At 50.8% G+C, this 14,161-nt stretch overlaps 4 protein-coding genes and 1 long non-coding RNA gene across 5 annotated transcripts; 3 read left to right on the top strand and 2 right to left on the bottom strand.

Annotated features, from left to right (window-relative positions):
- Positions 1-66: 66 nt before the first annotated feature.
- On the bottom strand, positions 67-3,174 carry LOC133168278 (organic cation/carnitine transporter 2-like). The gene is made up of 10 exons (XM_061299734.1): positions 2,782-3,174; positions 2,578-2,681; positions 2,348-2,502; positions 2,105-2,276; positions 1,922-2,048; positions 1,032-1,126; positions 755-969; positions 502-684; positions 276-411; positions 67-204 (listed from the first exon to the last, which is right to left on the bottom strand). Exons 1-10 carry the CDS (start codon positions 3,172-3,174, stop codon positions 138-140), a joined length of 1,647 nt encoding a protein of 548 aa, XP_061155718.1. The 3' UTR covers positions 67-137.
- Positions 3,175-3,776: 602 nt separating this feature from the next.
- Positions 3,777-6,358, top strand: LOC133168276 (organic cation/carnitine transporter 2-like). Its single transcript, XM_061299730.1, has 10 exons — positions 3,777-4,210; positions 4,274-4,377; positions 4,645-4,799; positions 4,861-5,032; positions 5,095-5,233; positions 5,341-5,429; positions 5,502-5,716; positions 5,778-5,960; positions 6,022-6,157; positions 6,221-6,358. Exons 1-10 carry the CDS (start codon positions 3,821-3,823, stop codon positions 6,306-6,308), a joined length of 1,671 nt encoding a protein of 556 aa, XP_061155714.1. The 5' UTR covers positions 3,777-3,820; the 3' UTR covers positions 6,309-6,358.
- A 555-nt stretch (positions 6,359-6,913) lies between these two features.
- LOC133168023 (solute carrier family 22 member 4-like) lies at positions 6,914-10,179 on the top strand. The gene is made up of 10 exons (XM_061299227.1): positions 6,914-7,321; positions 7,420-7,523; positions 7,602-7,756; positions 8,015-8,186; positions 8,244-8,370; positions 8,492-8,592; positions 8,687-8,901; positions 8,978-9,160; positions 9,260-9,395; positions 9,475-10,179. The coding sequence occupies exons 1-10, from the start codon at positions 6,914-6,916 to the stop codon at positions 9,548-9,550; spliced, it is 1,677 nt and encodes a 558-aa protein (XP_061155211.1). The 3' UTR covers positions 9,551-10,179.
- Positions 8,044-11,523, bottom strand: LOC133168026 (uncharacterized). Its single transcript, XR_009718139.1, has 4 exons — positions 11,427-11,523; positions 9,286-9,369; positions 8,252-9,199; positions 8,044-8,178 (listed from the first exon to the last, which is right to left on the bottom strand). It is a non-coding gene; the product is annotated as an uncharacterized LOC133168026 (long non-coding RNA).
- vdac1 (voltage-dependent anion channel 1) lies at positions 10,424-14,077 on the top strand. The gene is made up of 9 exons (XM_061299229.1): positions 10,424-10,571; positions 11,596-11,665; positions 11,734-11,783; positions 11,870-12,022; positions 12,108-12,160; positions 12,351-12,578; positions 12,870-13,020; positions 13,231-13,288; positions 13,446-14,077. Exons 2-9 carry the CDS (start codon positions 11,599-11,601, stop codon positions 13,535-13,537), a joined length of 852 nt encoding a protein of 283 aa, XP_061155213.1. The 5' UTR covers positions 10,424-10,571; positions 11,596-11,598; the 3' UTR covers positions 13,538-14,077.
- Positions 14,078-14,161: the final 84 nt, after the last annotated feature.

The raw sequence follows: 14,161 nt of genomic DNA, 5'->3' as shown, positions 1-14,161 counted from the left end.
TCCCCCACACAGTATTTTGCACTGGGTGACATGTATCTTTTATTTCTACATAGAATAAAAAAAAATCATTAAATTTGTCAATCACAAATCCATTACAGAATAATCGGAATGATTTCTACAAGCAATATTTTACGGGTTCACTGGACATCCTGGCTCTCTTCTTCTTTGGTGCCTGTGGGTTTGTAGACTTCCTTTCGGCAGCACCTAGAGGAGAAAGAGAGTTATAGCAATTGAGCACAAACGCTGATGTCGGTCTCCTGGCGACGGCGACTCACCCGGGAAAGGGCTGCGTTTCAGCGATGGTTTCCGGCAAGGGTATTCCGTAGGTCTCGGGCAGCAGCAGGCTGAGCAACGCCGCCGTCGTGATCAGGACGCCCATCAGGATGTATGGCAGCGACACCCAATAGCTTCCTGCGCCACAAAAGAGTGAGAGAGCGTGCGTCTGGAGAACTCTGGCTGATCCATTGCCTTTTGTACAATGTTGGGTGTGTGCGTTCTTACTCAGGTAGATGATGTAGGGTGCGAGGATGCTGCCTATCCTGGAAGCCATGGAGCAGGAGCCCATGGCCATGTTCCTCAGCACGGTTGGGTAGAGCTCCGCCGTGTAAGCGTAGATGTGGGCGAACGCTGCCGTCAAGCTGAACTTGCCCAACATCTCCAGAGTCGTCGCCAGCCAGTGCATATCTGCCGGGCGTTTGGATGGTTTGCTTTCAATGCTGGATGCTGGAAGCGGGCGGTCCGCACGGGCCCCTACCCGCCGGAACCAGCTGGATGACCAGAAGGAAGAATCCCGAAGAGGCGAGACAAGCGGCCAAGGTGAGTCGACGCGGGCAGCGGCGGAACATGAGCCACGTGAGGAGATAGGCGGGGATCTCCACGGCCCCCGACAGGAAACAGCTGAGGTAGGCGTTGCCGTGCAGGTTGGACGTGTTGAGCGACAGCGCCAGGTAGCCCACGGCGATGGTGTTCCTGCCAAAGGGGGTTGATTGGCGACAGAGCTCACAAGGAATCAATTCCCATGGGATACTCACCAGACAAACCACAGCAGAACAGACATCCAGCGGACGTTAGGAGAGCGCAGCATGTCGCACATGTTGTACTTCATCATTTCCGAGTCACCTTCTTTCTACACAACAAATGAAAGCTCAGTTTATTAAAAACATCTAGTTAGCTAGCGAAAACTACCTGCTAGCTAATTTCCCTTGCTCTCTCTCCATTTTATTTCTTCAGCTCTCTCAATATACCGTAATTTTCGGACTATAAGTCGCACCGGAGTATAAATCGCACCAGCCATAAAATGCCCAAAAAAGTGAAAAAAAAACCATATATGTATATAAGTCGCTCCTGAGTATAGGTCGCCCCCCCCCCCCACTCAAACTATGAAAAAAACCGCGACTTATAGTCCGAAAATTACAGTACATTTTATTGTCTTAAGAGAAACTACTGGAAGTTCACAATCGGTGAACAGTCTGCCGGTTTCAAGCATTTTTTTGCATTGCTCTCATTGGAGCGCAGGTGCGACACACTGAAATTGGGCTTAGGGTCAAAACATGTCGGGGGGAGAGTGTACATTTTGCCAGACATTCCAGTTCCAGCAGGTCCTCTGTCCCCCGCTGACTTCCACATTGGAGCGCACACACACACACATACACGTGTGTCAATTATTGTCGGGAGTTGGACATTGAGCAGTGACCCAGATAGAGGGCAAGAAAATAAAAATGTTCCTATAAGAGCAAAACCTTCTCCAGATATGCTGGTTTAATGATTGATTGTCTCATTTATTTTTCAAAGATTATGATCTTGCTGTTCTTTGAGTGTGCGTGTTCGTACAAGCATTTCGACTTTCCTAACTCTACCTCGATTATTTCAGGACTCATTTCCTCTTCCCGCCTTTTTTCAGCATTGCAAGACACCAGCTAACCTGCAAAGTGGTGAAGATTTTGGCCGGCGCCTCCATTTTGTTCCTCTTTGCGGCAAGTCGGACGATAGCCTCGGCCTCGGCGATCCTTCCTTGAGATAGCAGCCAGCGAGGCGATTCGGGGATGGACCTGCCCGGTGCCGACATTAGCGGGCACCCGCACAGAAAATCTCAAAAGCACCTTACCACCAGAGAGTTAAAAGGAGGAAGCCGGGCGTGGTGATGCCCAGCAGCAAGGTCCTCCAATCTCGCAGGAAGTAAGCGTGGAGCGGTAGCAGCACGTAGCCCAAGGCGAAGAATATGGACGAGCCCGCCGTGGTGAAGAACAACCGCAATCGAGGACTGAGCAGCTCGGCTCCTGGAAGGGCAAGAACAAAAATCCTTTTTCCCGCCCTCCAAAAAATGACGACTCTGGAAAAATGGTCATACCAAGAACAAAAGCAGCCAAGTAGTTGGAGACGCCGGACATGCCGGTGACAAAGTGGAGGACGCAGAAAGCTGTCCAGGAGGGCACAAAGACCTGCAGGAAAGCGCTCAGCGTCTGGCTCGCTAGGGTGACAAACAGCACCCTCTTCCTGCCAAACCTGTCGAAGATCCATCCATCCATCCATCAATCAATCAGGCTCGACAAACACGTCCTCGCCGTTGTGCGTGTCAACCTGTCAGAGAACTGGCCAGACAGGAAGGATCCCACCAGAAAGCCGCAAAAGAAGAGCGAAAACGTCAGCGGCTTCTTCCATCGCTGTCCGCACACCAAGTCCCACTGCGGCACACAAAAAGTTGGCTGCTTCAAATCAAAATGGCCGCACGCATTTCGTATTTACTTCTCAGCGGAAACTCGTTTGGAAAGGAACGGGCCAAACCTCAGTCACAATGGTGGAGCGGTAGACGCTGCGGTCGTACTCCCAACCGTCCAGGCAGCCCTCTCGGGGCACGGCGCTCAGGTTGACGTGGGAGGGCAGCCAGCCCGCCTCCGAGTAAGCCCGCAGAGCCTCCAACTGGTAGCGGGAGCACTCGGCGGGTCGGCCGTCCTCCTCCAGGGGGATGCTGGCGTCGCGCCACTCCTCCGTCAGGTTGGCTCGGCCCGCCGGCACCAGGCAGCGGTGGGCCGGCGTGTCGCCCGCAAAAACCAGCACCAGGCTGGCGTAGCCGTTGGGGATCATGGTGATGCAGAGCAGCAGGGCCCGGGCACATTGGAAAGGCCCCCAGTCCCCCAGGAAGGCCGTGGCGCCTTCGTAGTCCGTCACGCTCTCCATCCTGCGTGGCGATTCTGATTTTTTTTTTGGGCTTTGGACTGGTCCGCTCAAGCGAAACCAGCGCCACCCTCACGCTCTGCTGCACAAACACACACACACATTAACTCAAGACCACGTTCAACCCGTGGATTGAGATTGAAAGTGGCTGTTATGAGAAAAGCCATAAAAAGTCACGGCAAACCATTTAATAGTTGACACCAGCATAAATTCCGTGTTAACAATTAAGCGTAAAGTCTCCTACACTGCCCGGCGTGAACTTAAAGTTCTTTTGAAAGCGGCTACTTAGCACCGTTTAGAGTACAAGCACGTGCAAGAGTATTTAAAAGTGTGGAATGTTGTTTGGAGCAAACTGCTGCTGTGCGAGTGGCCGCCGCGGCGATGGCGGTGGGGGGTGGGCTAGTGCAGATGGACCGGGCCATTTTTGAAAGCGTTTGATCAAATCCCAGGAAATCAAATGAGCCGGTCGAGGGGACAGGGTGTCAGGGTGAATCAGTTTTCCTTCTATGAGTTCCTGATTGCCGTTGCCAGATGAGAGCAGGGGGGAGGGGAGTGGGAGGGGGCTGAGGGGGATTCAGCGGCCCACCCAGGGTTCCGCTCAGCGATTGAGAGTCGCCACAGCACACGGCAGCAGCAGCGTCGCTTCACCATGGGCGACTATAACCGAGACACGGCCTTCCTGGGCCAAACCGGACCTCACTTCAGCGTGACTTTCATCCTCCTCAATACCATTTTCATCTCCACCGGATTCAACGGGCTCTACATCGTCTTTGTCGGCGCCGCCCCCGAGCACCGCTGCCTCGTGCCGGAGGTCAACCTGACGGCGGCGTGGCGGGATGCCATCATTCCCGTCAGCGAGGAGGACGGACGGCCGGTACGCAGCCGCTGTCGGCGCTACAAGCTGGAACTGGTGCGCAACCTGTCGGCGGAGGGCTACGCTCCCGGGACGGACGTGGACCTCACGGGCCTGGAGCAGGAGGGCTGTTTGGACGGCTGGAGCTACAGCAGAGACGTCTACCTGGCCAACATCGTCACCGAGGTCGGCACGCTCGTCACGTGACGACAGTGAGGGCAAGAAGTGACATGGCGTGTGTCTTTACAGTGGGACTTGGTCTGCGACAACCAGTGGAAAGTTCCTTTTGCGTCGTCGTCTTTGTTCGTAGGATACCTGGTGGGCTCGCTGATCTCAGGCCAGCTTTCTGATAGGTACTGCAACCTCAGTGAGGGATACAAATGAAGAAGATATTGGGGGGGGGGGACTGTTCCACAAAACAGCGCCATCTACTGTTCGGCACTTGCCATTTGTTTTGCAATAAGATCATGGATGGATGGATGGATGGATGGATGGATGGATGGATGGATGGATGGATGGATGGATGGATGGATGGATGGTGCCAACTTTAATTATGTTTTCTCAGATCAAAGGATTCGAAGAAACGTTTGCTAAAGCTCGCCTCGATGTTCCCTCTTTAGGTACGGAAGAAAGAAGATCGTTTTCGTCTCTCTGGGCGCTCAGTGTATCTCGGTCCTGTTGCAGTCTTTCTCCCAGTCGTGGAGGATGTTCTGCATCACGTTCCTGTTTGTCGGTGCTTCCCAGATTTCCATCTACATCTCCGCTTTCGTACTCGGTAGGGTCTCGTCTATCTCGCCTCGTGTCTCGCGCAGAGTGGGCATCTCTTTTTGGGTCAGGAACGGAGCTGTTGAGCAAGACGCTTCGGGTGATCTTCACGACGCTCGGGGCGTTCCTATTCTACGGCATCGGCTACATGATTCTTCCGTGGATCGCGTACGGCATCAGGGAGTGGAGAACCCTCCTTGCCGTTCTGTCTGCTACCTCCGTGGTCTACATCCCTCTGTGGTGGTACGCTAGGCTAGGCGAGTCGGTCGAGGGGCATCTGGGACTACAAACGTGTGTGCTCGCAGGTTCATCCCAGAGTCTCCCAGGTGGTTGATCACTCAGGGAAGAGTGGCGGAAGCCGAAGCCGTCGTCAGAGACGCCGCCCGCAAGAACAAAGTGGAGGCACCGCTTGTTATCTTCAGAGGAGCCCAGGTGGAGTTCCGCGTAAAGTCGTTTTCATGCTAGGTTACGCAAACGGGAGGGAGAGCGGCCAGGGTCAAACTCTGGCTTTTCCGTCGGTTGATGGATGTTGGCTGTGGCTGCATGTCCAGTCCCTGCCTCCGAGCAAGACGTACAGCATGCTGGACGTCTTGAGATCCAGGAACATGAGATGCGTCACGCTGATGTGTCTGGTCCTGTGGTGAGCCCGATCCCAACGGACGACTCGGAGCTTCGACGCTCCGTCTGAATCTGGCGTGCTCTCGTCAAGCAGGATGGCCATCAACGTGGGCTACTTCGGTTTATCCCTCAATACCTCCAACCTCAGCGGGGACCCTTTCCTGAACTGCTTCCTGTCGGCGACCACCGAGGTACCCGCTTACGTCGCGTCCACGTGGCTCCTGAAGAGATGTCCGAGGAGGGCTCTCCTGTCCGCCTTTCTCCTCATCGGCGGAGGAGTCCTGCTGCTCATCCAGTTCATCCCGGCGAGTAAGTGCCAAGAATCACCACAGGCGAGTTCCTCAGAGCTATGACTCCACGTTCCCCTCAGGCCTTAAGGGTGTGGCCTTAGCTCTGGAAATGACAGGCAAGTTTGGCTTCACCGTGGCCTTCGGCATCGTCTACATCTACACGGCCGAGCTCTACCCCACCGTGCTCAGGAACCTGGGCATGGGAATATGCTCGTCGGCGGCTCGCGTGGGAAGCATCACGGCTCCCTACGTCATCTATTTAGGCACGTCCGCCGCGTCTGTCTCTCCTCTTTTGCCTCGTCTAGCGTTTTCTACTCGCGGCAGGCACTTACAACAAGGCTCTGCCGTACATTCTCATGGGAAGTCTCACCGTCGGCTCCTGCGTGGTCAACATCTTCCTCCCGGAGACGTTCAACAGAGACCTTCCGGAAACTCTGGATCAGATGCAGGAATGGCAAGGGTGAGGCCAACTAGCTCCACGTTTACAAACAAAGATAGATAGACTCTTTTGGCTTCTCTTCAGGTGGTGCTGTGGAACCAAAACCAAAAACTATCCAGAAAGCCAAGCGAGCGAGCGGACACCCGCAAAAACACAACAAAGTCAAAAGTGACCTGCAAAGTCTTAGCGTGTCGCAACCATTCACTTTTTGCGTGCGCTGATGGCTGCCGATGGACGTTTGGATCATCATTTTGTAGAACTTTCCATTTGTGTTTGATGTCAAAACACATGGATACCTCACCGGTCTTTAGAATGACATGTAAATAAAGCCAAATATCAACTGCTTTTTTTTATTTTTTTAAATTTTACTCATCGACTGACATAATTTGTGGCCACAACACGAGACAGCACACGTCCTCTGATAGTGCTGTTATTTCTGACAGGGCAAAGCAGAAGACCTTCTCAGCTTACCCTTTCAAAGGGTACCACCGGACATCCAGGAAGAATAAAACACGATCTATTCCAAACAGCCACGTGGCTTCTTATCCCAAGTGACTTTTTGGGGTGCTACCATGGCCAAATTGTCGTCAGGAGCAAGAAAGCAATTTATAACGCTCGTTCAGGAACTTGTTAACCATTAACACGTTCTTCAAGGCCAATTGTCTGGGAGAAAATAAGAAGTGCCGACTCGACAGTTACTATGTCACCACTCCTGACAGAACAGACGAGAGAGGCCCTCGCTTTTTTGCCATCATTTGTTTCGCGGCACGTCAGACGATGGGTGAGCCGAAACTGCGGGACTACGATAGCGTCACGTCCTTTTTGGGATCGTGGGGAAGCTTCCAGCGTCGGATTTTCTTCGCCTTGGCCATCAGTATCTACCCCAACGGCTTCATCGGTATCTACATCGTATTTGTCGCCGACACGCCGTCCCACCACTGTTATGTTCCCGAGGACGCCAATATCAGCCAGGCGTGGAGGAACGTGACCATCCCGACAGAGACGGTGGATGGCGTGGCCAGGCTCAGCTCTTGTGCCAGGCTCAATCTGGAGATGGTTAAGAACTACTCTCAGAACGGCGCCGTGCCGGACGTGGAGGTGGACGTGGCCGGGATTCCTTTAGAAGCCTGCAGAGACGGCTGGACGTATAGCCGAGACATCTATCAGTCGACCATTGCCACCGAGGTCAGCCATAAAAAAAGCTTCACTCGCTTGTCGTTTTGTAAAGAGCCACGCTCAGCAAGATTCTTTTTGGTTTTGACAAACGTGTGCACCTTCTTCAGTGGGATCTGGTTTGCGAGGACGCACACAAAATCCCTTTGTCCACCTCCATCCACTACCTGGGCGTGCTGGTGGGAGCGTTTCTTTCGGGCCAATTGTCGGACAGGTGGGCAGCAAAAGTGGCAGTCACCCATGCATTCAGGTAGCCCGTTGAAAAACAAGTATGTGTGCTTGCTATCAACAGATACGGAAGGAAGCCGGCGCTATTCACCATGATGGTCCTCCAGACAGTGGGCATAACGGCGCAGATCTTCTCAAACAGTTGGGAGATCTTCACATTCATCTACTTCCTGGTCGGTGCTGGCACGTTCTCCAATTACATCATCGCCTTTGTGCTGGGTACGAGACTTTTAAATGGGACTTATTTTTGTCTTTAGTTGCTGGACGTCTTCATACAAAGCTTCTGGTATTCTGGGGGGGGCTCATGCATATGCAGAGTGAGGCTTCCGTTGCCATAACATCCAAGCTAAGGCATTGTAGTTAAGCTAAGGTTGCTAAGTTTTACTTTATTTACTTATTTGAAATCAACAAACAAGGAACAAATCTAACAAACGGCTCTGTTAATATTAGCCCCGTTTTTATACGCTTTGTCCTCAGGAACAGAAATTCTGAGCCCCAAAGCCCGCGTGGTCTTCTGCTCCCTGGGAGTTTTCATGAGCTCGGCCATAGGCTACATGCTCATGCCACCCGTGGCATACTTCCTGCGCTCCTGGCGGATGCTGCTGATCCCCATGGCCGCCTGTGGACTGATCTACATCCCCCTGTGGTGGTAAGGGCAGGGTTAGGGTTAGCATTGTTCCGCTGCTAGCTAACAGCCTTCGTACAGGTTCATACCCGAGTCGCCACGCTGGCTGCTGTCCCAGGGCCGAGTGGCGGAGGCCGAGAGCATCCTGATGGACGCTGCCAGGATGAATAAAATTGCCCCGCCCAAGGCCATTTTCACAGAGGCTGAGGTAAGAGTCTCAAAACGTGGAAAGGTGGTTTTAGCACGAGCCTTAAATTGGAGCCGCGTATGGCAAATTTCTGTACTTTGATTGTAAAAACAATCGCAAAGGGATTGAGTTTCTGTTCCAGATTGAGAATGCAATGCTGTTGAAAGACAAGAAATACAACATTGGCTCCATCTTGCGCAACTGCAACATTTTCACCATCAACCTGTTGTGTTCAATTCTGTGGTAAGTCAAAGCACATTTCCAGTCGGTCGCAAATCACCACAAAATCACAAGATGAGAAAAGATTGACTCGGTCGGACATACACGACTCGCGCAGGTTCGTCATCACCATCAGCTACTACGCGTTGATCCTCAACACGTCCAACCTTCACGGAGACCCGTACCTCAACGCCTTCCTGTCGGCGGTGACGGAAGTTCCCGCCTACCTGATCGCTCTGTTGCTGCTGCACTTTTGCTACCGCCGCCTGTGCCAGTCGACCACGCTAATGATGGGCGGAGTCATGATCCTGTGCGTGCACCTCATTCCCATAGGTAACGCGAGTCTTCCGTACGCACCACTTTTAGCAAATTCAACCATCATTGCTGACGAGACGCTCGCGTGGCTCAGATCTTCCGTGGGTGGCCGTGCTGCTGGAGATGCTGGGCAAATTCGGCGTGACGGCGGCCTTCTGCATCGTGTACGCCGTCACGTCCGAGCTCTTCCCCACCGTCATCAGGAACACGGCCATGGGCTGCTGCTCCATGGCGGCTCGAGTAGGGACCATCATCTCGCCCTTCATCATCTACCTCGGTACGTCCAACGTCCATCATCTCGCTCGCCCTTTGTCATCTACCGTGCAATGACGAGAGCAAATGAAACAAAAGCCAATGAACATTTCGAATACGCTAGGTCAATATTACAAGGCGCTGCCATACATCCTGATGGGAGCTTTGGCCATTTGCGGAGCCTTCATCTCTCTCCTGCTGCCGGAGTCGTTTGGGAAGCCTTTGCCGGAGACCCTAACACAGATGCAGTCCATATACAGGTCAGTCGTGCGGGACGTGCAAATCGGAACTCAAGTATTTGTCAATTCTTTTATTTTTGCCTTTTCACAATTTCCACAGACGAAAAGGTCCAGAGAAAAAGGAAGCGGAGGACGCGGACGCACGGGCTTGTCAGAGTAAAGAATCCAAGTTGTAGTCAATCAGGAGCGGACTTTTGTTTGGGTTTGGATTTGCCGTCCCGCTTCAGTACAAAGTGTGACTACGTGTTGCCTCAGTTTTACGACTAAGTGGCAATCATTTAACCAAATTCCTTATCAAGTATTTGGCACGTGCGCCGCTTGGATCATGAAAATGCTTTTCAGTGACGCTGATGTGGTCATGTTTCTTATTATAGATGATGTATTATGTCGGAATGTATTCATGATCAAAAATGGATAGTCATGGGTTTGTCCAACACGCTGCACTGTCATCTTTACTGGCTCTGTTATCGAGATGCTGTCAAATCATTTGCAAAGACGAGAAGATCAAACATTTATTGAGGACGAGCCCGACGCGACGCATCGCCGGCACGTGACAGAAACGTGTTGTTTTTGGACTTAAGAGCATTGCTGAGGCTTCATGTGCCAGCCATCACGTGTGGCTTCTCCATACTTGGGTCCGACTGTGGAGCTGCTAGTGGTGGACAACGTGGGCAATGCTTCTTCACCACCTTTACCACAAGCTACGGCCTCGTGACCCTAAATTGCGCTGTGCTCACTCTGGCACTCGGATTTCCGGAGAACCTGAACGTGTTCTGAAGTCTCGTCGCAAAAGTACGGAAGAGGATTAGGGTCAGTGAAGAAAAAAAAAATGGGGGTGACAGGATGCACCCCTTTTTTTTTAATTCACTGGCCCGAATCTTCTTCCGTAGATTTTCCTCGGCGCTTGCACTTCTATCAAGTCATTTGCTTCAATGCTGTTTAGTTTGACGTGTAATTACAGAGTAATATAAGTTTATAACGTCAAAACTCAATGTTAAATGAACAAGATGCTTCTCTACCCGCTGCGACCAATAAACTGCCACCTCGGGGGTAAACATCTTGCCCCTTTCACAGCCGTACTATCTTTGACTTGTAACGTGCTCTAACGTGAGCCACCGCCTCCTCCTTCTGCGTCCTTTCTCCTCTTTTTTTCTCCGTGACGGTCCACGCGCTCTGTACGGGAAACCGCACATTGAGGTACGGATTTGAAAGTCTAAAATTGTCGGTACTGCTTTGGATCAGGGGGCGTATCCGTACCGGCTCTTTGCCCGGCGTGTTAGCTCATAGCTTTAGCATTTAAAGCTGTAGAGGTGAATGGTGCTACGAGGCTCGGCCCGCTGTTAGCTTGACGGCTAATGACTTATAATGCGGTCGTTTGCCAATTTCTGACCGATCGTATCCCGCTGGGAAGAGCAACAATGCATATTTAGTCGGGAATGCTCCCCTTTTTACTAATCAAACGAACTTTTATAAATATCTACTACGGTGAAGTTACAAGGTGGCTGGGGGGCGGTTTGCCCGCTGTCCACCTTTGAGGCTAGTAGCTAATGCTAATAGAACGATTTGTTGGGGTCATTTGACTTGTCATACATCAATAAACAACACTATACATAAACAACACAATAAATAAAAAATACCAAGTACGCGATTCTATAACACTTGTACTAGTAATAGAAGGCAAACATAATTTGAGAATGCAGTGGGTGATCGGCATTCATTGGGTTCAATTATTTACATGCACCGAAGCCCTTGGAAATTTTATGACTGTCAGTCAAGGATCTTTCAAATTTCTCTTTGACACACTTAGAATCTACTGTGACAAACCAGACGGGAGTATTGGATGAAACAGTCAGTTGGAATTTGGCAATAACTAGAGGAAAAGGGTGCAGTTGTTGGCAAAAGGTGTGTGACAAGTCATGCCTAAGGTGGAGAAGTAGGATCTCCTCCTCTTTCTCCAATCCTGATAGTCATGGAGGAGCTATTCGCCTTTAGAAACACTTCACATTGTACACATAAGCGCTATCGAAATCCTCCTCAATGTTATCATATTACCTGCGTGACTGCTCAAGTGCCAAAACCGCGGCTCTGTCGAAAGTCTTCGAGCTTCCTCGCAAGTGACGACATGGCCTGACTGAATGGAGTTGCCAGCTCCTTCTAGTGACAATGCAGTAAAAATCGTTTTGTCCTCCCTTACGTTGTGGTATGTATCCTTTTGTTGCAGATCATGGCCGTACCTCCGACCTACGCCGACCTGGGGAAGTCCGCCCGGGATATTTTCACCAAAGGATTCGGTGAGCAGTAACGGCCTGGCGGCAAATGAGACTTAAGGTGGGGGGATATTCACTTGTTTTCTCCACAGGCTTCGGACTCATCAAACTGGACTTAAAAACAAAGTCTGAGAATGGACTGGTAGGACTTCTGATGATATGCTCACGTTGCTATCATAAGCTGAGCAGACTTGATTCAATCGTTCTCGTTGTATTTGCTACGCGCAGGAATTCACCAGCACGGGATCGGCCAACACCGAGACCAGCAAGGTGGCCGGCTCCCTGGAGACCAAGTACAAGTGGGCCGAGCACGGGTTAACCTTCACGGAAAAGTGGAACACCGACAACACCATCTGTACTGAACTCACCATCGAAGACCAGGTGGGGGCGCCGGAGATGCGGCATGGACTTTTGATTTCTTCTTCTGCTTATGTTGTTGTTTACGTTTTCTGATGGTTCTTTGCAGTTGACCAAGGGTCTGAAGCTGACGTTGGACTCCTCCTTCTCACCAAATACCGGGTATGATCATCTTGGTGGGAAATTAACTTTATCGCTTTTATTTAAATGTATTTTAATAGATTAAGAAGAAACTCTTTGGAATTAATTCAAGGATATTTTCCACTATCATTTTGAATTCAATCAAATGTTGAGCAGTTTTACATTCTGTATTTGTGAGTTGCTCAGAAGTGTCCTTTTGAACCACTTCTAGCAAGAAAGGTGGCAAGCTGAAGACCGCCTACAAGTGCGACCACATCAACCTGGGCTGCGACATCAACTACGACATCAATGGCACGGCCGTGCACGGCGCCGGTGTGCTGGGCTTCGAGGGCTGGCTGGCCGGCTACCAGATGACCTTCGAGGCCGGTCGCAACCGGATCACTCAGAGCAACTTTGCCGTTGGCTACAAGACGGACGAGTTCCAGCTGCACACCAACGTGTAAGCTTCATGCAACACTGCGGCTCTTTTGACATGACAACCGCTAGTTTTTTGGAGCGGAATATCAACTTACTGCCGAGCGCTTTGTAGTTATTTTCACATTAGCGATGGGATTCAACACGCTGCAGGTGAGACCGAGCGCAATCAAAAGGAGCAAAAGCCCTTCGCTTGGAAGGACGAGGCAGTTAATGCCGCTCGGTGGGTGGGTGGGGGCAAGGTTATGGCCAAGTAGGCAAAACAGTATGGCGCTAAAGATATTCCAACTCTGCTTTTTCTTTCTGCTTCTGGCAGAAACGACGGCACAGAGTTCGGCGGCTCCATCTACCAGAAGGTGAACGAACAGCTGGAGACAGCCGTCAATCTGGCCTGGACCGCCGGCAACAGTAACACCCGCTTTGGCATCGCTGCCAAGTACCAGATTGATCCTGATGCATCGTTCTCAGTGAGTGAACACTGACATTTGAACCTTTTATACTAAACATTTGGTCATTGCTGGTTGGCAAGCATGAGGGCTAGTTTTGATAACTTGCCATCAAACATGAAACTTGAGTCAACTTCAAATGCCCTCTACTGGCAGAAATATGAAAAAGCATGCCCCCCCCATCATCAATGTATTTCTTTTGGACATGCGCGATTCTGCCATCTCTTACAGGCCAAGGTGAACAATTCCAGCCTCGTAGGCCTCGGATACACTCAGACTCTCAAGCCAGGTGAGCACACCACATTTACATCAAATTAAATTCCCCTTAAGAAAATAAACCGGCGCTTTATAATACGGATGCCAACGCGATAGCTGAGTAGCCAGTAGTGGTGATTCTGTATAATAATATCAAAATATTGGAAAGGTAATTTTTGTGCTCCGTCCAGGCATCAAGCTGACGCTGTCCGCCCTCCTCGACGGCAAGAACATCAACGCCGGCGGCCACAAGCTGGGTCTCGGCCTGGAGTTCCAGGCGTAGGGCCGGCGTGCACCCCTCCTTGATGTCCACTCCATTACCCAAATTAAACGAAAATAAAGTTAGCCCTCACGATCCCCCCCCCCCCCCCCCCCGACCCTTCCCATTCCTCTACCTCTAGATGTGCCACAGCTGGAGGCAAGCCGATGGCCGAGCGCCTCTCACATTTAAAGGATCACATTTTAGGGAATATTTAATATTTTGAAACCAACAAAACCGGGAAAATATTAGCCGTGTGTGTCCTCTGTGTAGCTGTGCAGAAAGAATGAAGTTAATGACACAATAATTACTCATGAGAACATGAAGAACACACACCCATACACACTACAACCCAATCTGTACATTCTTTTTTGTCTTGTCTTGTTACATACCAGACCTGTGTAGCTTAACGCACCCGAAGTCTTAATAAGACTCGCTCGATCATAATGGACACTTACGGATGAGAGTTACTGTATCTTAATGGGAAGTGGTGGTACTCCGCAGATTCCTAATAGTGGTCGTGATATTTCCTGAATGAATAAAAAAAAAACCCATTTCAAACCAGCAAGGGTGTGTTTTCCTATTTTTAAACATGCAGTTAAACATGCGAGATTTGTTTTATAAATAACCAAACGTTTGAGTACTATC

Source organism: Syngnathus typhle, linkage group LG15 (genome assembly GCF_033458585.1).
Source record: "Syngnathus typhle isolate RoL2023-S1 ecotype Sweden linkage group LG15, RoL_Styp_1.0, whole genome shotgun sequence".
Classification (NCBI taxonomy): Eukaryota; Metazoa; Chordata; class Actinopteri; order Syngnathiformes; family Syngnathidae; genus Syngnathus; species Syngnathus typhle.
This window is presented reverse-complemented; position numbering and strand designations above follow the sequence as displayed.

Bases quoted from the DNA above. Each gene is read 5' to 3' on its own strand.
- LOC133168278 (XM_061299734.1), bottom strand. From the start codon at position 3,174: ATGGAGAGCGTGACGGACTACGAAGGCGCCACGGCCTTCCTGGGGGAC. The intron at 2,277-2,347 runs GTATGACCATTT...TTGCCCTTCCAG, and splicing joins CTTGGCTGCTTTTGTTCTTG to GAGCCGAGCTGCTCAGTCCT. The intron at 205-275 runs GTGAGTCGCCGT...TTTCTCCTCTAG, and splicing joins GAAACGCAGCCCTTTCCCGG to GTGCTGCCGAAAGGAAGTCT.
- LOC133168023 (XM_061299227.1), top strand. From the start codon at position 6,914: ATGGGTGAGCCGAAACTGCGGGACTACGATAGCGTCACGTCCTTTTTG. The intron at 7,524-7,601 runs GTGGGCAGCAAA...TGCTATCAACAG, and splicing joins TCGGGCCAATTGTCGGACAG to ATACGGAAGGAAGCCGGCGC. The intron at 8,593-8,686 runs GTAAGTCAAAGC...CGACTCGCGCAG, and splicing joins CTGTTGTGTTCAATTCTGTG to GTTCGTCATCACCATCAGCT.
- vdac1 (XM_061299229.1), top strand. From the start codon at position 11,599: ATGGCCGTACCTCCGACCTACGCCGACCTGGGGAAGTCCGCCCGGGAT. The intron at 12,023-12,107 runs GTGGGGGCGCCG...GGTTCTTTGCAG, and splicing joins AACTCACCATCGAAGACCAG to TTGACCAAGGGTCTGAAGCT. The intron at 13,289-13,445 runs GTGAGCACACCA...TGCTCCGTCCAG, and splicing joins CACTCAGACTCTCAAGCCAG to GCATCAAGCTGACGCTGTCC.
- LOC133168276 (XM_061299730.1), top strand. From the start codon at position 3,821: ATGGGCGACTATAACCGAGACACGGCCTTCCTGGGCCAAACCGGACCT. The intron at 4,211-4,273 runs GTCGGCACGCTC...GTGTCTTTACAG, and splicing joins TGGCCAACATCGTCACCGAG to TGGGACTTGGTCTGCGACAA. The intron at 5,717-5,777 runs GTAAGTGCCAAG...CGTTCCCCTCAG, and splicing joins CATCCAGTTCATCCCGGCGA to GCCTTAAGGGTGTGGCCTTA.